Raw genomic sequence first — 23902 nt, forward strand, 5'->3', positions numbered from 1 at the left:
CATAGTGCCATGGTAGAAATGATTACTTAAAAAAAAAAGAATATTTGAATTGGGGTAATGTATTACTTTTCAGCAACTCATTTCCCATCTCCAAGAAGAAAGGTAGTAGAAAAAGGAAAGGGGATAGGCTCATCTACTTCTGAACAAACATGTATTTCAACAGGAAAAAACAGTTTTCTAAAATTTATGTATTTATTTGCCATATTTATACCCCACCTTTCTCTACCCCGGCAGGGGGACTCAAGGCAGCTTACAATGGCACATACATAGTGTCCCATAATTCTATATTCGGCATACTGCATTGCCCTAATTTTCAAAAGCCTGCTCACAGATCCAAGTTTTGACTCTCTTCCTGAAGGCTAGTAGGAAGGGGGCTGATTAGATGTTGCTAGGAAGGGAGTTCCACAACCAAATGGCCACCACTGAGAAGGTCCTGTCTTTCGTCCCTGGCAGCCGTACTTGTGAGGCAGACGGGACCAAGAACAGGGCCTCCCTAGATGATTTTAATCTCCGAGCTGGTTCATGAGTAGCCTGGGCCTGAACCGTTTAGGGCTTTATAGGCTAATTCCAGCACTTTGAATTGTGCTCAATAGCAGACTGGCAGCCAGTGGAGCTGACACAATAGGTGTTGTGGCTCAGTCTGAGACTGAATTGTTTGGGCCTTCTGGGCCTGCTGGGCCTTCTGAGCCTGACTTTCTGCAGGATGACGAGGAGGCTGATGGGTTACAGATTCCTGTATATGTTCCAGACGGGGCTGATAGTGTGGCTTCTGAAGAAGAAACAGCAAGCCTGTTCCCTGGGGAAAGGAATGTGCCTTTTGATAGAGATAGTGAAACTCCACAAGTGCAGGTGGAGACTCCTTTCGGTTCCCAGAGTGGTTAGGCCCAGCTGGGCCAAGATAATGAGTTGTTTAGCCTTGAAGATAATAGTGAATCAATGAGTAGACAGGATCATTTACAATTAAGAATTTGCAGAAGTACACATCTGGCCAGCAAGCGTGAAACCAAAGGTCAACGCAATGCTTTCATGCCAAGGAAATGATGTAGTCGACAGGCATTTCTTGTCAGTCCAATGTTGCTCTTTCCCTGTTAACTTCTGTGGAATTACCTTGGCTTTTGTGGAACGCTCCTGGCTTCTTTGAGACTTGGATTTTGATCCTGATTTTACCTGTCTACCATGGACTCTTGTTTGACCATTGCTAAGGGCTTATGCCTCATGTTATTTGCCTTTGGATCTTGAGAAATTTGCCATTGCATTTAAGACTCTGTTTTGCCTATTGAACTTTTGCATCTTTATTACTCTGTTTTGATTTTGCTTTTTCTCAATAAACTACAAAACCTACAGCCTTGGTGTGTGGTGGTGTCTTGAGCAAGGCGAAGCTACCCTGAGTTGCGACAATAGGGGAGTTGTATGCTCCCTGAGCACCACTCCAGTGAGCAACCTGGCTGCTGCTCTCTGAACCAACTGGAGCTCCCAAACAGTCTTCAAAGGCAACCCCACGTAGAGCGTGTTGCGGTAATCTAAAATTAGACTATGTGAACCCCTGTCCTTATCCAAAAGAGTTTTCGTGCTTTCTTGTTGCACTGAAATCTGTTTTCTTGTTATTACAGTCAATGACAGCAACTTGTATAAAGGTACCATTTGTTGCTAGTACTTGAGATTAAATTATCTTGAATATTTGCTAGTTCTTCCCTTGCCTGTGCTTTATGATGGGGATTTCAAATTATTATCTTCTTTGGCAGCAGGGATTCTAGGACTTAGGTTATGACATTGTAACTTGACCAGGACCACACAGTTAATTCAGAGTTAAGTGTGTGTTTGAACATGGCATCTAGCCCAGTGCTGCCTTCAGCCAATCCATTTTATTCTTTTAGCCAAAGACCAGAATGACCTAGGTACGAAGCAAACAAATCCAAACATCTGTAAAGCATATGCTGTGCTTTAATCCAGACTTCCTCAAACTGCTGCTGTCCTGATGTGTTGGACTACAATGCCTATAAATCCACAACCAGTTAGGGATAATGGCTATTTCAGCCCCACAGTATCTAGATTCTAGAGAATACTATTTAAGAGAAGATTGTTTTACTTTGAAATGAAGTGATTGTCTTAAAATAAATTGCCTCAGAAACAACATACAAAATGAAGTTATTTTAATGCATCACTCTTTTACAATGCAAATTCAATCTGACAAAATTGCATTGACTTAACCCTTCTTTCAATGAAGCCTCACTGTGATAAAATTCAATATTTGAATTACCACAATTGCATTGATTTGGCTCTCACTGCAGGATAACATGGACAGAATATTCAAGACAGATATTTTCCTAAATATAATGTGTGCAACTTCAAGTTTTGATTAAGGGCCTATCAGGCCACAAAATCTAGGACTGGTCTAAAGCATTTGGCTTCAGATCAGCCCAGGATTCTGTCAAGGTTCTGTTAAAGTTCTCCATTCCTGAACCACAGTTGGAACAGAGCAGAGGTTGGTTCCACTGGATAGTCACCCTTACTTTTGCCACTGTTTGTCACCTCAGAGCTCTATTCACAGAGCTCTAGAGGGCTCATGGCTGTCCCTAGGCACTTATGCTGACTTCAGCAATGCCATCCAGGCAGCTTGGAAAGGGTAGGTAGAAAGGAGACAGGCAATCCCTCTCTTTTCTCCAAATCATGCAGACACTTTTGCTGACATCAGCTGAGGTGTCTATTGATAGTCAGGAGCTCTTTGGAGCTCCATGACCATTGCTGCAGTGACAAAGAATGACAAAGTGAAATGCCCTCTCTTTTTCCTCCCATGGGGAAAATGAGATGGTGGCACTGGCCCATGTGAACAGTAGAACTGGTTCACACCAATCCCAAAGTACTGGGTGGCTCTGCAGTTTCAGGAAAACTCCTAAGCATTCATTGACTTTTCCTAATGCAGGATAAAAAACGATTAATTGGTTTTACCCCATATTTGGGGCCAGAGGTCCCTGGATGTCATCTGGATGCCCACATCAATCTTGGCCCAAATTGTAGCCCAATATAGGATGTATTGTGAACAGGCCCTATAAGACAGGTTAAGTCTAAAGGTATTTATTCTTCAGGAAACTATTTTCTAATTAGCCTCTCCTATCAGTGGAATGGAGAAGGTCTGATTCCTGCAACATCCTTATTTCAAAATTTGATGTATGTATTCAGATTGGGAGTTGTGAGAGTGAGAAAAGAGGGGAAAGTGGCATTGGATGGGTGGATGTGTGCTCTTACAGTGATGGATTGCATCTAAATCAACATAGCTGAAACTTTGCTCTGGTTCACAATGAGATAGTCTGTGGGCTCTCTGATGGCAGTTGGATGGCAGTTGGTTCCCAAGAATGCCAGCTACTAATGTGGACACTTCTTCTATTCATGCTGTTTCCCATACACCCTCTCTTCAGCCATTGATCTGCTTAGAGCAGATTTTAAATAATACTATATTCGTAGTAGGTAGCCATGTGGTGTAATGGTTGGACTGTTGGATTCTGATGTTGGGAGATCAGGGTTCATAATCCTTCCTTGGCTATGGAAGCACACTGGGTGACCTTGGACATCTGTTCACCAGCAGGAAATCTGTGTACTGGTACCAAGCTGCTGGGGTGACTATGGGTTTGTTTCACTTTTATTATATGTGAAATGCAGTTTTTGTATTTATTCAGTCAGTCATTCAGTCATTCCACATAGGTTTTGTGACAGGATTGGTCTTTCTGTTGGATCTTAACCTAAGAAGTGGTTAATTTTTTGTTTCCTATTTCTTCTTTAAAGATTAATTCTTAATCAGAAGAAAGTCTGGTTATATTTTAAACACAGTGTTCTTTATCTTGTTCATGATCAAAAGTAATGAGAAGCCAGTACAGGAACATTCAGTCCTGGGTTTTTTAGAAACTTTTTTTTTTTGCATGTTCAAGCAATCACAAATGTCATATTGGATCATGGTATTACATGTTCAGTATTGTTATTTTTTTTTTAAAAAATCTGCACTAATTTGTTTACCAACATGCAATACATATGTAGTTTCAAGTAAATGAAGTATAAATGAATAATCCATTTCATTTGGAGATGCTGCCTGAAGGAATCATAATGAACTAGAAGAAGTGAAATGTCTCAAAGCATGCTAATAATTCTCTGTATTTCTACAACTGCCTAAAGACTGAGCAAACGTATATTGATTCATTTTGATTGATGTAACATAAAAGCATTCTGCTACATTAGTCTTTTCACCATCATTTGTTTGTTTTATTTTGTTTTGTTTACAAAAACCTTGCAATATTCTGATTGTCAGCTTTTGGTTGATCATCACCAAATGGGAAAAGAGGCTAGGAAATCATGGAAGCTTAGAAACCTAGCTTGTGGATTCTTCCTCATTCATAACATTTGTCATCTTAAGCACATTCTGATATTCCTTATCACACAAATCCCCTAATTGTGAAATATTGGAGGGCATGGTGCTCCCAAAAAACAAAAACCTTTACAAGTTCTGAAAGAAACAGAATGATTTTGACCCTGCCAATCTGTTGGGAAAAAATCAAGTGAAAAAAAAATTACAAAATGTGGCATTGTTTATCTGATTGTATATACTATATTGTACAAGAATTTAAATCTAGATTCCACTTCTAATATTTTCAATTGTGTGTTCATATTCAGGTCCACTATTTGTTTGTATACTTATTTGTATACTTTTAAAATTAGAATAATAAATCCACAATAATACAGCAAATTAGCCATACGTTTTTGAGAGCTGCTTGCTAAAGAGTAACATCGCATCAAGATATCATTACTTTAAAGAGGAATATATTTTTAAAAGATATCCAACCCTACTGACAAAAGTCTACAGGTTTAGCTTCTGATATTCAACAAGATCCATAAATATAAGAGAGTTAGTACTAAAAACGTTCTCTCTTCAGCATATATATCTTCTAGGTCAGGCATGGATCCATCTTTATAGTGTATTTCGAGGGCTTAAAACTTCAAATACTGAGGTGTGTAATGGAGTGCATCTGCACTGTAGAATTACTACAGTTTGACACCATTTTAACTTCCATGGCTCAATAACTTCCCGGCTTTGCCTCAGCCAACTGGGAAAGACAAGATTCATCCCCTGGCCTTCACTTCTCCTGCTGAAAAGTGAGACCTGCTTCGGCACTTTGAACACAACTTGAAGCAAATGAAGTAAGGTGAAGGCAAAGGAAGGTAATGGGAGGAGAAAAACTGGGACATTATAAGAGCAGCCAAAAATTGGGACAACAAAGATTATTCAGATTGGACAATTGAAGGGAATGTGGTTTCCTAAGCAATCAGTAAGAGACAATAAAGTAGACATTGGTGATATGCAGCATACTTCCACAGTTTGAAAAACAGGATTCTGCCAGGGTTTGGAGAGATAGAAAAGGGCCCATGTAGCATAGTATACTTAAGGATAACCTCACACAAATAAAGTTAGAAGCCTAAGCACCTATGGGTAACTGCCTTAGGGAGGGCCCTTCCAGACAGGCCCTATATCCTAGGATCTGATCCCATGTTTTTTGCTTTAAACTAGATTGTATGACTCCATACTGCCAGATAATCTGGGATAAACAGAAAACCTGGGATCCAATCCTGAGATATAGTACCTGTCTGGAAGGGCCCTTAGAGAATCTCAGTTCTTCTGTCACTTTTGCTGACATTTTGTAAAACGTTGCAAACTCAAATCCACTTATTCCAAGATATGACATATTAGAGAGAGAGGATTTCTGGAGACATAACACTCAAGATTTTCCTCCCTTCCCACACCCAAAAGAAATCCACTGAGGCAACTGGGAGCAAATGCAATAAAAGAAGGCAAAAAAAGTTGCCTTTCTACAAGTTCATCCCAATTGTATATAACTTTCTAAGATCTGACTCTGACTCTGACTCTGTCCTGAATAATGGCACATGTACCCTCATTGGCTAAATGAAGTGATCTCTTCAGGAAACAACGGTAACATCTGGTCCATGGATAAATTTAACATGAAAGATATCCCAATGGAAGCTCAATTAGATCCTGGTGTTGTAGTTCCAAAAATAACTATTTCCAGCTGTGCTCAGCATTCCATTGTAACAAGGTCGTACTCTTTAAAGATTTACTTTTGAGACTTGACCACATAAAGTTCTGCTTCATCCATGAGCCACATTCTCTTATAATATATGTGGACTATGTTAAAATATCATTTACAGAAGATCTGTGCAGTGGTTTCCTACATACTTTTAAAGAAGGAATATCAAATCACCATTTTACCTCTATGGCCATGTCTCTATGGAGAAAATAAAGTGGGCTCCAATCAGCAGCTATGGGGAATCCACACAACACATGGTGGGATTGGCAGTAGAACTACTGCATCCAGCTCTTAATGTGGGTCAGCAGAACATGGAATTTGGTCCAGAGCTTCCAAAACACTCCTGGATGATCTCACAGTTTTGAAGGAATGAATGGCTGGATTGGGCTGGATCCACTGTCCACATAAACAGTGAATATACTGCGGCTTCTCTGCCAGCAAGCAGCTCTGTTTCAGAGGCTTGTTGGTGATGTCACATTACTGATTAATGTCACACCAGTGTGCCAAGCCATGTGGTCAGAAATACGACGTCACCAATAAGGCTCTGGGAGGATGGCCAGAGGACTCCAGGGACACTCTTGGACTGCATTGAAATAGCTTCAAGACCATTTAACCCAGATGTATCTAGTAGGTCGTAGGTTATCCAGTAAGTATGAATCATTATTTTAGGCAATAAATTATTTTAGGCACAGATTCACCAAGATCTGCTTTTATATCATCTTCAGTTTATTAAAGGCCAAGGAAATATGGTAGCTTTGACTACTAAATTTGTTACCTTTGTTTAGTAATTGATAAATGCCTTTTATTCTCCCCACCCCAAGCTGGCTGGTGATATTATTAGCAAAAACTGTTGCAAGTTTCTCAGCCTGTGGTTTCCTTATTTATGTCTGCAATCTTAATACAAAACAAAGGTCATCACACTTAAGGAGTTTTTTTTCTGAGTACATATCCTTAAGGTTGGACTATTTAGGAGCAACAAAAATAGGGGACACCTTAATGACTAACTACTTTGCTTTGTAGCCCATATCATTAGGAGCATGATGTATTCCTTTGGTTAACGCATATTTTTGCTTTTGCTTAGACTGGTGAGCGATGAAGGAAAATGGAAATGCAAATGGTACAAACGTTTATGATGTTAAGAATAGCCATTTAGCAAAGAGTTGTTAGTGGTGACAAGGATGTCTGAGGATATGTAAACCAATGTATGGTAATGAATTCTTCCTAGAAGACAAGATGACTAAATTCAGGCTGTTGTGACTGGACGTATTATGGGAAGATGTGACTCATTGGAAAAGATAGTTGTGTTCGGTAATTGAAAAAGACTATATTATGGGCGTATTAATTCAAACAAGGAAGCTATAGTTCTGTGTTCACAAAACCTGTGCAGAACAGTTGATCACCACTGTTCTAAAGGAGCTCTCATTCATAGGGTTGGCATAAATTGAAATTGACTTGATGACAAATAACAGCACAAATGTGAAGCATTTACAGATTAGTCTGTTTTTACTGGCAATGATGAGATTTTACTGGACTGCAATTTTGGATGGATTTGGATGATGTTTTAACTTGGCGAACTGATTTTAATTTATATTTATATTTATATAATTTTTATGTATGGATTGTATTTTATTATGTGTTTTATTGTTTTAGCATCCAATGGTTTAGCATCCAATGGTTTAGCATCCAATTGTTCTCAAACCTGAGACCCTTTTTGGAGGTCGAGAAAGGAGAAAGGAAAGGGTACAAATGTTTCAAATAAATAAATAAATAAATTTGTCTGAGCCAAGTAGGAATTTAATCTCTACATGAACTCATATAGACAAGATTGTAATCAGAAGTACCAGAGGGAATAGAAGGGCAAAAGTTACGCACAACATTGCTTCCCATCAACAGTTTCTTATATAAACACAACGTAGCACTAGTTTCCCAGAAAGCCCTCTTTCTTCCAATCCTAAAAACTTTTTTACAGTTATTCAGGAGTCGCCCGGCAAAGTAGGTAAGCTAAACCACATGATAGATAGCCAATAGTTTCTTAAATGGCCACTTTCAAAATAATTAACATTCCTATCTTTTCCATTTCTTTCCAATTGCATCTGAAATATATGTATACAGATGTGCCAAATGCAGGAATAGCCCATGCATCTGATGAAGTGAGCTACAATTCAGTTCCCCAAAATATGTGCCATAGTAACCTGTTAGATTTTAAAGCAGCAATGGGAACTTAACATTGAGATAGGAACTGCCTATGTATGGTGCCCAAGGCTCTTTGGAGTTGCTGTCCAACAAATCTTACAGGATACACAGTTCTCAGCCCTGCTTGAATGTGCCCTCTACTTTTGGTTGATTTTACTGCCACAAAATGGCTATTCCCTGGATTTGATTTATACAAATCACTGGAAAGAAGTTAATATTTTACTGCATGGTTGTAGTTAAGCTTTCTGAAAGCTGCTCTGTGTTATATTAAAGGTTTTTGACATGCACAGCAAATCAAGTTTAGTGGGTAAATATAATACGGTGCAGTAATTAACTGCTGATGCTCAAACCACTAAAATCATGTTTCCAATTATTCTTAGACTGGGCTGTTCTTGGTCCCATCCGCCAGTACAAATTTACAGCAAGCATATTCATCAAGATAAAGCCACATGCACTTACTAATGAAAAGAACATTCAAAAGAACATCTGTCCATTCAATACATTATTGTAGTTTAAAAGTCAAGCTTTAACATACGCAGCAAGAAATGAGGTTAAGCAGTCGAGAGGGAGAGAGCTCTGGATTGTCAGTAGGATCTTTTGTCCAAGCAACTGCAGAACCTGACATTTTGATTTCTTTTCCATAGCAGAGATCGGAGAATCAATCCAGTCCTGAACCACAATTGTTATTAATTAAAATTGATTCTAAATTCCTTGGGATGCACCTATATTATAGAATACATGTAGTGTGACATCATTTTAAATGCCATGGCTCTTAGTTTTACAGAGTTCTCCGCTTTCTCTACCAAAGAGTGCTGGTGCCTCACCAAACTACAGTTTTCATGATTCCATAGCATGGATCCATGACAATTCAAGTGGTGTCAAACTGCATTGAAACAGCAGTGTACATGCACCCTTGTTCTCTAACCAGAACTTGAAACCCTAAAAGAAAACACAAGGAATAACTAGTTCAAAAAATGGACTGCAGATTGGTAATTCTCTCATTTTCTAACTTTCCCTTCTTGCTAGTTCTGTTCCGGCCAGAATGTTGTATGCACAAAACTGAAAAAAAGAGGAGATACTTATAAATAGATGATTGCATACTCAAATTGTTTTAAACATTGGAAATATGCAGTACTTAGAGAAATCAATAAATAAATTTGTGAAGAACTGGTAACCATTTTCAAGTTATAAGAAAGGATATATTATACTTCGAGGTTTTGAATACTAAAATATTTGGCAAAGGAAAATGGCTGGAAGACTAATATATACCATGCACAAATAAGGTAGTCATTACTATTTGCATTTGTGTTTTTGGCTTGGGAAGTCGTATATATGTAATTGTATTGGGAGGGGAATTGTGATGTTTAATGCATCTATGTTGTGTTATCTTAGTAAGTGTTATATAATACTAGTTTTTTTTAATAGTTTGCATGACTACTTTTGGAATGTATTAAACCATAGTGATAGTAGTAGTGGCGATGACGATGATAATGGTGGTGATGATAGATGATGTTTTGCTCCAGACTCCTTTATAATCACCCTTACTAGTGCTGAATTAGGATTGCTATGTCTTCTTTTTGAGTGGCTTTTCATCCTTAGCATCGCTCTGCAGAGTATAGCTATGGGGGTATGAGGACATTTCCCTCCATATAAGACTTTTGCCCTCCCCAAATGAAATTTTCCTTCAGTCTCCAAATTTCTAGCATTACGGTAACCTCAAATTTCAGTTGAACATATGAAAAATACAATATTGGCTTCCAAAGGAAAGGAGCAGGCAAAGTTACCAAAGGATTGCGAACATAGCAAATCTGAATGGTCTAGGTGCAGCTCACTATCTACAGTACTAGAAATTTGAAAGCTGAAAAAAAAAATCTGAGTGGGGGGAGGATTTTCATTAAGTGGGAATGCTTTCATATTGCCTCCTGCATATACCATATCTACATGGTAGATGAATACAACAACACTCTCTGTATACTAAGGATGTCTGTGTGCCTTCAAGTTACCTGTTGAAATAAGGCAACCCAGTGGGTTTTTCATAGGGTCATTTAAAGCAAGTTTTGCCAGTTGCCTAATACGGTTAGCTGGTGCAAATGGAAAATATGTTTGTTTTCTAGAATTTTTTTCCCAAAAATCAGAAATTGTGTAATTTTGCATGAAAATAACATGGCATTTAAAATACTGAAGTGTGGAAAAAAGTGAAACTGATTCATTATTCCATCCTTGAACGTGAAGTACAAACTGTCCTCTTCGTTCAAGACAAAGGAACATCTCAAAGTAAACTGTGTGTGAATGTGGAACTTCTGAAGCGGTCATGAATATGACTCATTTATCAATTAGAAGAATCTGGTTATGACTTCAAGCTGCACAGATTCAGACAAACAAACAATAATTCATCAAAGCAAAGTCCAGAAGCACATTGATCATTCCCCGAGTCCTTTGATCATATCTCATCTTACTGAAAGTGAAAGAAAAAAATACAAGAATTTTAGCTAGATCTCAAAGATAATGAAGTTCTAACAGCCAGCTGAGCACCTCTCTAAGCAAGCAAAGCATGCAGGTGATGCTACACAATCACTTTTTTGTTGTTATTGAAATTATATTTTTAGAAAATTATTGGTGACTCAATATTGAGAAGAGAAGGAAGCCGAATCTTGTCCTTCCCAGTAGGATTGCTCAGAGAAAGCCTAAATACTGTGGCTTCTCCTAGCTTGGTTTGTTCGTCCTCATTATTCATTTTTGCAAACTTGACTACATTCTGACATTGCTTGGCCATGCACATCCTGGGTTTCATCTGTGACATGCTGGAGGGTATGAAAGCAGCCAAGCAGTTATGCATATTCCATGTGATTTCCTGGTTGCCGTTCAATCATAGCACTTACCATGCTTACTGGAAGCTGTGCCTCACATCAACACACAAAATCCTTAAACTCATACTATGGTTGGTATCCTATCAGTGAGTTACAATATGACAGGTCCCACTTATAATACTGTAACTCGCTATTTCTGTCATTGCACAGAAATAGCGAGTTACAGAAATGGAATTCAGAAATGGACTTCTGCACCTACTGTGCAACAATCCAAATGTTTCCCTCCCAGGTAATATGGCCCCAGTTAACAAGAACCGGCAGAGACGTGTCCAGCTATTTTCTTTTCAATTTCATATACAGTGATAGCCACCCTCTAAGATACCTTAGGGATTCTTTGGAAGTCCCCCAGGATGATGTCACTTCTATGCAGCAGGCTATAAGAAAATACCTGGATGTTTCTCCACTGTTCCCCAACACTTCACAGTGATAAATGGCCATATTGGGAATAGGATTGCAACAGAGATAAGGTGCAGCATAGAGACAGGAGATCTATTACACTTGCACATGTGAGATATATCTCGTCATCCAGAATTCTGGCCAAAGCCTTTGCTACACCATCACTTTTTAAATTGTCATTAAAATTATATTTTTAGAAAATTATAGATGACTGATGTGTTGAATGCTAGTAACCAACATTTTAACAGACTCTGAAAAAAATGAAGCACCTCCTGACGTGATACTTAATTTTAGATATGGAATTTCCATTTCAAAACTAGACCTAATGTTGATGGAGGATCAGTTTGTGAATTTTTTTTTATCAAATGTTATTTTAAAACCAGGGCTGGCCCTACTATTAGACATTTGACTCAGGTAGCAGATGCCATATGCAGTATGACGTTCCATAGCTAATTCCAGCTTTGAAGAGTACCACAGCTTGTCTTTACTTCTTAACTAGTAGTAAGATTCAATGGTCAATTCAGTCAACCGCTGCATATGTTTTGAGGGGCACCATCTTGTTCTTTTGTACATGAAGGAAAATATTTGGAGCAAGCCCTTTTCAAAACTTGCCTGTGATGATGGTTATTGCTACATCTTGTGGTTCTAATAACTATTTGAAGAACTATTTTGTTTTTTATGGCCATATTCCAGTGAATTTGGTGTCCCTGAACTGCAGTATTTTTAGAGGAAGATTTTTTTTTAATCTGCCTCTCTACCCATAAATTAGTTCAAATTCAATTATATAACTCAGAAACTCTTGGTTAAATTGAATGTGAGTTTTTTGACTGACAAAAGAAGAACTGGTTTAAAGAGGGAAATACATTTGATGGGTTTCTAGAGCACTTCATTTGTATTCCGCCCTATCTCCCCGAAGGGATTCAGGGCGGATTCCAGCATATACAGAGACAAAGCAAACATTCAATGGCTCGAAACAATGAAACACAGATAAAGGTAAAGGCTTCCCCTTTCATCTTTGGCTCTGGGGGGTGATGATCATCTCAATTTCTAAGCCGAAGAGCCTGCATTGTCCATATATACTTAGGTCATGTGGACGGCATGACTATATGGAGTACCATTCACCTTCCTGCCAAAGTGGCACCTATTGATCTACTCACATTTGCACGTTTTCGAACTGGTAGGTTGGCAGGAGTTTGGGCTAACAGTGGGAACTCACCCCACCTTGCAGATCTGAACCGACAACTTTCCAGTCAGAAAATTCAGCAGTTTAACTCATTGCGTAACAGCGGCCCCGGTTCTTAAGTCCTCTGGGCTTCAGTTTGCAGAGGATAAGGAAGCATAATTAGTGGCCAGATATTTTCACAGAGTTTTAAAATATCTTGTGCCACCATCTGAAAGCCATTGTTCCAAAACAGCAATGGACAAAGTGTGAGCTATGGGGCACAGGCTGCTATTGAAACCCTTAAGTATGTCCCCAAAAGCACCCACACCAGCCTCAAATAATTCTTTTGTGGTGATTTTAGGGAACTTTTTGCTTGCAAACCAAATCAAAGTCCTTCAGACCACCCACAAATGTGGTAGTCTGCTTCCATTCAATTCTTCCCTACACACAAAGAAAATGCAAAGGAAAAAATAAATTCTCAGAAAATTAATCAAATTGGGGACTGGATGCAACATTAGGTCGTTTCTGGTATGCTGGTACAGTTGGATGAATGGATGGGGGAAATGGACCACTACTCCTGCTCAATTTCTTCCCATGTTCTACAAGATGTATATTTGAGCATGTGGTCAGTTGAAACATTCACACCTAGCTCCAGCAGACAAGAGTCCTTTGTCCCACCCTGATCATTCCACAGATATATAAACCCTTTTTCCTAGTTCCAACAGACCTCACTACCTCTGAGGATGCTTGCCATAGATGCAGGCGAAATGTAAGGAGAGAATGCCTCTAGACCATGGCCATATAGCCTGAAAAAACCTACAACAACCCACACCAGGAAAAGTTTTTCTTTTGGTTGGGCTGTGTAATACCTGGCAAGATAGAAGGCAGTAGAAAAAGAGGAAAAACTGTATTACAGATGGATAGATTCAACCAATGAAGCCATCGCCCTGAGTCTGCAAGACCTGAGCAGGGCTGTTAACACCAGCATGATTTTGGGTCATCATAAGTTGAAGTTGACATGATGACAGTTAAAAAACAAATTTCCCCCCAAAGTCAGGTTTATTATTATTATATCTAAATTGGGACAAGGGCCCCCTCCTAGTACAATGGGTTAAACCCTTGTGCTGGCAGGTCTGTTGACTGAAAGGTCAGTGGTTTGAATCTGGGGAGCAGAGTGGGCTCCCATCTGTCAGCTCCAGCTTCTCATGTGAGGATGTGAGAGAAGCCTTCCACAGGATGGTAAAACATTTGGGCCACTCCTGGGCAACGTCCTTGCAGACTGCCAATTCTTGCAGTTTCTCAAGTTGTTCCAGACACAAAGAAAAAAAACTGAACCAATATTGTTAATGACTGAAATAGGTTCTGTCCTCCTGGTGGAGAAGTCTGATTGAAAGCTCATGGGATGTGAATAGTCTTAAATGTATCCTACTGCCATATGAAAATAATGAATAACCTTTTCAAAGCTATATAGCTAGTGCTATAGTTCTTTTGCTGAAGTTGCTTTGAAATTGTAAAGTTTTGTCATACTAATCTACAAAAATTGCGTCAAAATCAGTTCAAATAAAGTTCAGGATATTTGCACTGGTTTGAAACCACTTTGCTAAGCTAGTATCTGAATCAGATGTGAACAGTGACCTTTAAAAATAGTTATAAACCTGAACAAGAACTGAACCCTCCCCCCCCCCCCCACACACACACACACGCACACACATACACATATCCCAGTGATTTGATTCCATGACAGAACTACTTCAAAGTCTTTCTATTAAGGTTATCTGCCCCAATCTTTTAGATATTATGAGTACAAAGTCTCAAGATATTTCATCACTGGCAGCCTGTCAAGATGAACCCATCACCTTTCTGTTATTAATTTTGAGGCTGTGGTTTGCATGAAGACGATATCTTGGCTGGGTTTAAGTTTCCAGAATAAGGCTGTACCTAAGCCTTCACTGTAGTCTTCTGGCAACACAGAAAGACTATTTCAGGAAGAGCTATCAGGTTCTGGAAATTGGTAGGCCATATAGAGAATCAGCTAGCGATTTTCAGTTGTTAGCAGATTGTTATTCTTCATTAATAACTTTTCCATCTTGACCATACTCTGATGTTGTTTGGCACCACATCTCCTGAATTTCACTTGTGAAGTGATCAAGAATACAGAATAACATTTTACTAATCTAGGAGGGATGTATGTGTAACCAGAGAATGGGTGAAGGGTGGCATGTTTTATATGTGTGAGATTTGGAGAATGTTGGATTGTTTTTTTTTTTTACATAGAATCATAGAATTGGAAAAGACCTCATGAGCCATCCAGTCCAAACCCCTGCCAATTACAGGAAAATTGCATTCAAAGCACCCCTGACAGGTAACCATGCAGGCTCTGCTTAAAAGCCTCCAAAGAAGAAGCCTGTACCATACTCTGGGGCAGAGAGTTCCATTGCTAAACAGCTCTCACAGTCAGGAAATTCTTCCTAATGTTCAGGTGGAACATCCTTTCCGGTAGTTTGAAGCCATTGTTCCTCGTCCTAGTGGAATTGGACTGGAATGGTTATATGGCTGACAATAATGCTTTTTAATTGTTTTAATTAATGTTTTATCTATTGTTTTAAATTGTTATATTGTTGTGTCTGTTTATATGTTATGGCATCAAATTGTTGCCAAGGGTAAGCTGTCCTGAGTCCCCCTCCGGGGGTTGAAAAGGACGGGGTAGAATGCTGGAAATAAATGAATAAATAATAGTCTCCAGGGGAGCTGAAAAAAGCTTGCTCCCTCCTCCCTATTCCTTCCCCTCACATATTAATACATGGCCATCATGTTTCTTCTCAGCCTTCTCTTCTTCAGGCTAAACATGCCCAACTCTTTATGCTGCACCTCATAGAGCTTGTTCTCCAGACCCTTGATCATTTTAGTCGCCCTCCTCTGGACACATTGTAGCTTGTCAACATCCCCCTTATATTGCAGTGCCCAGAATTGGACACTGTGTGATTCCAGGTGTGGTCTGACCAAGGCAGAATAGAGGGACAGCAAGACTTCCCTGGATCTAGACACTATACTCCTATTGATGCAGGTCAAAATCCCATTGGCTTCTTTTGCCACCGCATGACATTGTTGGCTCATGTTTAACTTGTTGTCCACAAGGACTTCAAGATCTTTTTCACATGTACAGCTATCGAGCTGTATGTGTTTTGTTTTTGTTGTTTTTTGGGGAATCTGGGAATTGTAATCTAAGAAAAATAACTTTGTTTATGTTTGCCTGGACTCTAAAAAAAGAGGTAATGACTGACATACCATATATAAAGTATGCTCTTTTTCATCTTTCTTTCTGAATGTATATTCTCATGCAGTGATGCTACTCTTGTTAATTTAGAGTACTACCTTATTAAGAAAGAAAAGATGGAAAAATAAATACTGATGATAAAAAACTGGTACAAATATATATATTATGATACATATCACTCATCTTGAAACTCTTAGCTGGATATAATAGGGAGAGAAAATATCACTAAAGATATTGAAAAGATCTATGCTTTCCTGCTCAGAGTAGGGCTAGATTGTGAGACAATCATCCCATTCTGCTATTCATCACTCCCCCCCCCCCCCCCCCCCTTGAAATAACTGACAAAGTATTTTCTGGTTCATGATCTCTTTTTCTTCCTGGGTGGTCTACAGTTCAGTCTGAGCCAGTTTTCAGTTCTTAATTAGCTTATAACCCTTTACTTGGTTTTACTGAAATTGTCTGAGTTTTTCCTCAGATGGCCCAACTGTTTTAATGTGCAAGATGCAATTCACAAAAAGACGAACCCCCTCCTTCTCTTCCCTTCACAGGGAAGCCTGGGAAAGTTGAGTACACCCCAGGGGCAGGGCATGCATTAGGATCATGTAAATGGTGCAAGCTTTATATAAGCAAATGCACCCTATGAAAGAATGAGTAAATATTCTTTCCTTTTCTTCTTCTTCTTCTTCTTTTTTTTTTTTGGCCTTTCTTTCTTTTTTTTCTATTCCAAGAACATTTGAGAGCAGACAAAAATTAACTCATGAACAACAAGCCCATCTAACCAACTGAAAAAACAACAACAAGAGTGCACTCCACAGATATAGAATATTGATACCCTTTCTTGGGATTTATAGTCTGATGGCTTATTTAGAGCTTGAGGGCTATAGTAGTATAGGGAATTATATATATATATATATATATATATATATATATATATATATATAACCACACTACAAATCCCAAAATCTTGTAGCAGGACTTTAAGTCAAGCTTGGCACATGAGTTATTATGAATTTTGTGCAGTAAAAAATCAGAAGAAATAATAATAATAATAATAATAATAATAATAATAATAATACAACCAAACAACCAAATCAGTTACTAATGAGATTACTGTGAAAATGGTGACACAATAATAAGTGCTAAAGAGAGTAAATGTTATCCTCATAGTCAGAAAAGACAAAGGGGGGATCTCATCAACTACTGACCAGTCAGTTTGACATCTACTTTGATACTAGGATACTAGTTTGATACTAGAAAAGGCTCTATAACAGATAAATAAATAGGTAGCCTGTGTGTGCACTTACAAAGGAATGCTATTATTGCTGAGAGCTAGTATGGGTTTCCCAAAAACAAGGCATGCCAAACTAATCTTATCTCCTTTCTGAGTTATAAGTTTGGTATTGTAGATATGCGTAGTGTAGTTTGATTTTATTTAGGTCATTGATAAAGCACCCCCCCCCCCCCATGATATTCTTGCAAACTAGCAGATTAAGTATAGTTGAGCAATGTTACAATTAAATTGATCTGTAAATGAAGAAGGCCCTTTCTCTTGTTCCTACCAGCCGTGCTTGAGTTGAGGGTGGGACAGAGAGCAGGGCCTCCTCCGATGGCCGCTTTCTGAGTTGGTCTTTAAGGGGAGATGCGATTAATCAAATAGAAAATACACCTATCAAATTTACAGGTTAGGCCAGATTGGGTCGGGGGTGTGGGTGGTTTATATTCCAGAGGAGATAAACAGAAAATGAAACAAACAAATATAAAATCTGTGACACATAGTTGAAAGCAGTAAATGTGTAAAGGATCTGGGAATTATACTAAACCACAAACTGAATCAACAGTGTGATGTAGAAGCCAAAAAAGTCTATGCTATTCTAGGTTGCATCAATGAATGTATGGTATCCAGATTAAGAAAAGTAATAGTGCCACCTAATCTGCTTTGGTCAGGCTGCATGGTCAGGGTGCTGGAAGGTGTGCAGAGAAGTTAGATCAAGGTGATTAAAGGTCTGGAGACCAAGTTCAATGAGAAATAACTTAGGGAGCTGTTTGACACAGAAAAGAGAGTACCGAGGGAGCTGGGTATGTCTGGTTTAGGAAGGGAAGGAAAGGAACTGAGTATGGCCCTTTTAGTCATTTCCAAGATAAAATCAAGGAAAGGGGAAATTATGTAAGACCCTACTAAAGTGAATGTAAAAAATGGTGTTTGTGATAATTGTTACCTGATTATTTCAGGGGAGGCCCAGCACCCCCTAGCCTGGTCTCGGTGTTTTACAAAATAGAGCCATGGCATTTAATATGGCACTGTGTGTATAGGTTGTCCCCAAGTTATGAATCAGATAGGTTCTGTAGATTTGTTCTTAAGTTTAATTTTGTTTTTAAGTCAGAACTGGTACATTTTTAAGAATAACTGCAGATATGTATATATATACATCTACATGTACATATAAATATGCAAGCTTTGGATAGCATGTAGAAGGCTGTCTGTGCCCCTGTTCAGAAGATTTCATCTCACTTTCTGTGCCTGTGATAATTGGATTTTGAAAAGTTTGGCTTGTTGTAGAAACAAGGATTGGTGATAAAGCTTCAGCTGAGAGACTTTTTTCCCATGATAACTCTTTCAGGAATGATCTTCCTTTCCTAGAGGTAGATTTCTCTCATTTTTGTCTCACCCTCGTTCTTAACTATGAGTCATTTGTAAGTCTGATATTTGTATCTCAGGAACTGGCTTCAAGTCTCCTGTGACTTTTAGTCACTGCATGAATTTCATAAAGATTTTTTAGGCAAGGGTTGGTTTTGCCAGTTCCCTCCTTTGAAATAAAACCTACAGCATCTAGTAGTCATTGGCAGTTTCTCATCCAAGTACTAACTAAAGCTGACTCTGCTTAGCTTCTAAGATGAGACAGAGTCTTCACTGATATTGCTGTGTAATATAGATTTACTCTTCAATTAAAAGGTTAGCCAAGCTAACCAAGCTCTGCATGCATTTGATATTATTTTTCTAAGCGGCAACCATCTTACATGAAGATTTTCAAAATGTAAATGAAGTTTGAAAGAGCAAACTTTAAAAGCTTCGTGCTTTGCTGATTATTCTTCACATTGTTTTGACATATAGCATATCTGGGCTAGGACATCTTATTTGTTGTGATTTAGTGGTGATGAGTTGTCTAGGAGAGAGAGGGAATGGTGTAATTTATGACCTATGTAGAATATTGTCTTTGCTCAGTCTATCATATGCTTGCGCAAAGTAATGTTAAAGAGAGTACAAGTGAGGATTGAGTAAGGCAAGAATATTTCCTCTTGTGACAGAGTATTGCAGGAGAAAAGTCAGAAAACAACCATAAGGAAAGTGTTGTAAGTTCCTAGTGATTTCACGTTAAGTAATCATGTACCATTCTGAGCCATGATTCAAAACATCTTGACATCTTATTCTGATAGGATACAAAGAACAAGTGGGACATATGTAGTTCAGAAATTTGCTCCTTATCGGTTAGTTCGTATGTCATAATCTTTTACTGCTCAATTGCTGCCACTGTATGTTTTTGTGAGAAGTGTGTATAAAGTTGTTTGAGGTAGAACTCTGAGCTACAAAACCAGAATGCACCCAGGACTGTTTCATTATATACATTGTTGAGTTCAATAGATTAGATATGACTCAATTCAACAGCTTTAAAGAATTAAAGGAAAGCATCTTCACACAACACCCAATTTGTAACTGAATTACTATATAAACAATGATCATATTCTGCTAGTCATTTTGCCTCTTCCTGTCCTACCCTCTTTAAACTGCTAATAAAAAAGAAAGCAACAACTTTGTATAAATCAGCCTTCACATTCATGTTGTCCTTTTGGTTAGTTTGAATACAATTATTGTAGAGTGGTTTTGGGGGATTTTCATGTCAGTGCTATCCAGGTTTTAGTTCAGACTTTAATGGAACTATCCAGGGTGCTGAATGCCATCCTCAAAATAGGCTCAGTGCCTCCGATAGACTCTTTCAATATTTGGATTTTAACTGGGACTAGATTCATTGCTACTTTGACATGGAAGCTTGCTGCTGTTTTCCTAATATTGTATTGTCGAAGGCTTTCATGGCTGGAATCACTGGGTTTTTGTAGGTTTTTTCAGGCTATATGGCCATGTTCTAGAGGCATTCTCTCCTGACGTTTTGCCTGCATCTATGGCAGGCATCCTCAGAGGTTGTAAGGTCTGTTGGGAAGTAGAAAAAATGAGTTTATATATTTGTGGAATGTCCAGGGTGTTGTTGTTTTTGTCTACTTCAGTTTATGGCTAGGCTTGCTAAGGTTATCAGCTCTAAACAGACCTCACAACCTCTGAGGATGCTTGCCATAGATGCAGGCAAAACGTCAGGAGAGAACGCCTATAGAACATGGCCATATTTCCTAATATTTGTGAGTTGCAGTCCAGAACAGGAGGGAAGAGCCTGGTTGAAAACAGTTGTACTTAGTCACTGGACAGTGATAAATTAACTGATCCTTGAATCATACCTACTCTCAATTTTCTATCTGTTTTACTCCATGTAAATAACAGAAACTTTGAGTATTTTTCCCCCTTGCTTATTGATGAGTAAGGCTAGCATTATAAACTAGAGATGGAAAGAAAAGGTAGATAAGATTTATTTGGTGCGGTTTAATCTATGGGTAATCTGAAGTACAGTAAGATATCCAATGAGGAATACATTACTTACCAGACCCGAGTTACCTGAACTGGGTAACTTCTCACACCTGAAATTATGGATATGATCAAATATCATTAAATTACCTGACCAGATCCAGTCATATCATAGAGTTGCCCTGGAGGGTCTGGAAATTAGTAAAGAGGTATCCCTTCTGGGAAACTGCTAGATTTTTGAGAGTGACTTCTGAAGAAAGCATATTAAAATAATAATATGGAGAACCTAGCAAATTTCCAGAGAGACAATTTTTCCCTGAGTTTGGGAAGGGAAAGTGTAGATAAGGATTCCTCAGTTATGGGGAAAGTGTAGATAAGGATTCCCCAACTGCATGCTCAATGGTTTAACAATGGCGGCAACTTTTCTTCCCCCAAATACGGCAGGTGAAATGAAGAAGGCATCTTGCAAGAAGGCGTGTGTGGAAACAGGAACATTGTTTTATTTTAAAAAATTTAAAAGACAATGGGCTCAGTTCTTGGGACAATTGTGATGAAGTCAACATCCTGTTCCCTTATTCTCACTGTTCATCTGCCACTGTTTCTAAATCACCTTTTGTACTTGGCCTTAACTTACAAAAAAAAAACTGGATAGAAAAACCAAAACAGATTCTGCAAGTTTGACATCAGTTCAACACCAATGTAAACTGTAATATATGGTTACTATGAACTGACAACCCTTTGGTTTCATTGTCTACCCTCCTGGAAGCTTGACATTTTCACTTTTATGGCCAGATCCTATGAATCAACATTTTTCAAACAAAATTTCAAACAAATGGTAATTTATATTTTGGAAGTTGGTTACCTTGTTGTTTTAGACTCCCATCTAGTGACCATAGTGGCATACTGCAATACAAAGACCTGACCATGAATAGCAAATTACAGATGTTCCAGGAACAATTTTTGCGGGGCTCCCGAATAACTATGAACAAACACAATGATAATTTTATGATTCCACATTAGCTTCCATGGTAGTGAAACCATGTCACTTGAAATTGAACTATGGTGCAATAATTGTATAGTATTAATGGGCTCCATGAAATGCAACTGTGCATCTCTTCTACTTTCAGACTGTTTTTTTAATGAAGAATTTGAGGTTTGGCACAGTGATATAAAAATAATGTATTTTAGTATTTGCAATGCTATGACAAAAGTTGTATTGGTCTGAAGTTGATCAGAGGCCAACAGTATGCATGTGAAGGTTTGACTACCATTGGATCGAAGATATAAATACACATATTTACATCCAGTTTAATATAATTTGTGTTTTTTCATCTTTCCTTTTGAGCCAGGCTCAAAAGCAGCTTTCCTTAGAAAACAAAGCATAATACTTGCATGTTTCGATTTTGGAATAAGCATGATTTTGATTATTTGGTTTATGTTGTGTTGAGTATTTGTACTGAAAAGTCACAGAGAGATACAAAATTCAGGGAAAGACGGGGAAAGTGCCAGAAAGCAATGTTGTGTTTATTTGCCCAGGAAACCTGGGAATGGAAAGGGATTGGCTGAACACCACACAGGAAGCTATTTGAATTCACTATTCATTTCTGTGGTTTGTGTGCTGCAAACCATATAATTGCAAACACCCTGCAAAAGAGGAAGCAAAGAAGAAACTTTCAAGAAAAGGGAATACCCATGTGGGTGTCAGCCGGCATGGATTGGATATTAAGTAGAACGGATTGATCTCCTCACAAGAAAGCAAATTTACCACTACTGCCACAATCTCATTTTTTTCCAAATTCTTGTTTCAGTTTTGAAAGATGCATGACAGTGATTTTTTAAAAAAGAAAAGAAAGAAATCTTCCTCGAAACTGGTTATTTGAGTTGTTTCTAGTCTAAAATCTCTGGGAGGCACATTGGACTACCCCTGCAAGCATGTAAAGAAAAACAAAAGAAACCCAGGATCAGTGGGTTGATGTTCTGAAATAGGACCCAGATATGCCAGGTTCTAATCCCCACTGGACCATATTCTTACTGGGCCATAAAGCTTCTGTCATGATCTGTTTCCCAGGCTAACCTACTTTCCAGGATTGTATGAGGATACAAATGGAGAGAGTGACATTTTTTCTTCCATTTGGAGGAAAAACAAGATATAAATACTTGTAAAACAAATAAAATAAAGGTATACTTTACCATCACATAAATGAATCGGTCCTGCTGTAAATTTAATAAAAAAAATTTCATTTAAAGCAGGGGATCTTAACCTGTAATCCATGGACTCCTAAGCATGGATAGGCATCAGAACACTCTGTGACCAAGGCACAAAAAAACTTTGGATTTCCCCCCTTTGATTTATTTCCTGTTATCTGTGCTTATATGCATTTTCCTAGGGAGGTGGCCCATGCCTTTCATCAGATTTGTAAAGAATGTCCAAAACAGCTAAGAAACACTGATATATAATGGAATCTGATGGCAATAATGCTTCTGGTGGGTTTCTTTTTTTGTCTCTTTGCAATTATTTTGGGCTTTTCTACCATAACACTAGTGCTACCAGCCCTTAACTAGCTGAGTAGTTGTGGTTTGACCCAGTAGGAAGAAGACAGAATCAGTCAAAGAGGTTTGGGTGATAAGTATTACCTCTTTCACAACACAAACTTATGGCAGTTTGTTGTGGCTCTCACCAATAAGATCCTTGAAGCACTATGACTCTACAGAACATAACTGTAAATAAATCACAAAACCATGGTTCCATAGGATAGAGCCATGGCAATTGTAATGGTACTGGAGTGCTTTGATAGTGAGAAATGGCCTAAATTTGTTGCTCATGAGACTGTTGGTTCTGTACCATAGCACTGATGTTTTTTTCATTCTTCTTCTGTTACAGTTTTGACGTAGACAATGGCACCTCATCGGGACGGAGTCCCTTGGATCCCATGACAAGCCCTGGATCAGGGCTTATTCTACAGGCTAACTTTGTTCACAGTCAACGCCGAGAGTCCTTCCTCTATCGGTCTGATAGTGACTATGACCTCTCTCCAAAGTCCATGTCTAGGAACTCCTCCATCGCTAGTGATATGTAAGTATTCTGTGCAATCCCTGGTCATTTGGTGATTGGAACTAATAAGCCAAAATTCAGCCAAAATTCAGAATTACAGCTTAATCCTATTACTACATTTCAGTGAGTCGTTGCCCACAGAGACTGTGCTGAAATGGTAGCCTACATGTAAATTGCAGCATGAATGTTTGTTGATTGAATCCTAGTGAACAGTTTATATATGAGAGGCTATGGGGTGTAAGTGGTGGGGG

General features: G+C 38.5%; 1 protein-coding gene across 6 annotated transcripts in view; it reads left to right on the forward strand.

The window, feature by feature from the left end:
* The window catches only part of PDE4D (phosphodiesterase 4D), an 806167-nt gene that overhangs the window by 638442 nt on the left and 143823 nt on the right, over positions 1–23902 (forward strand). For all 6 annotated transcript variants that reach the window (XM_060761516.2, XM_060761515.2, XM_060761518.2 and 3 more), the window contains one exon: positions 23481–23672. In XM_060761516.2, coding sequence (XP_060617499.2) covers positions 23481–23672 — 192 coding nt within the window. The remainder of the gene's footprint in view (positions 1–23480; positions 23673–23902) is intronic.

Source organism: Anolis sagrei, chromosome 2 (assembly GCF_037176765.1).
Source record: "Anolis sagrei isolate rAnoSag1 chromosome 2, rAnoSag1.mat, whole genome shotgun sequence".
Lineage (NCBI taxonomy): Eukaryota > Metazoa > Chordata > Lepidosauria > Squamata > Dactyloidae > Anolis > Anolis sagrei.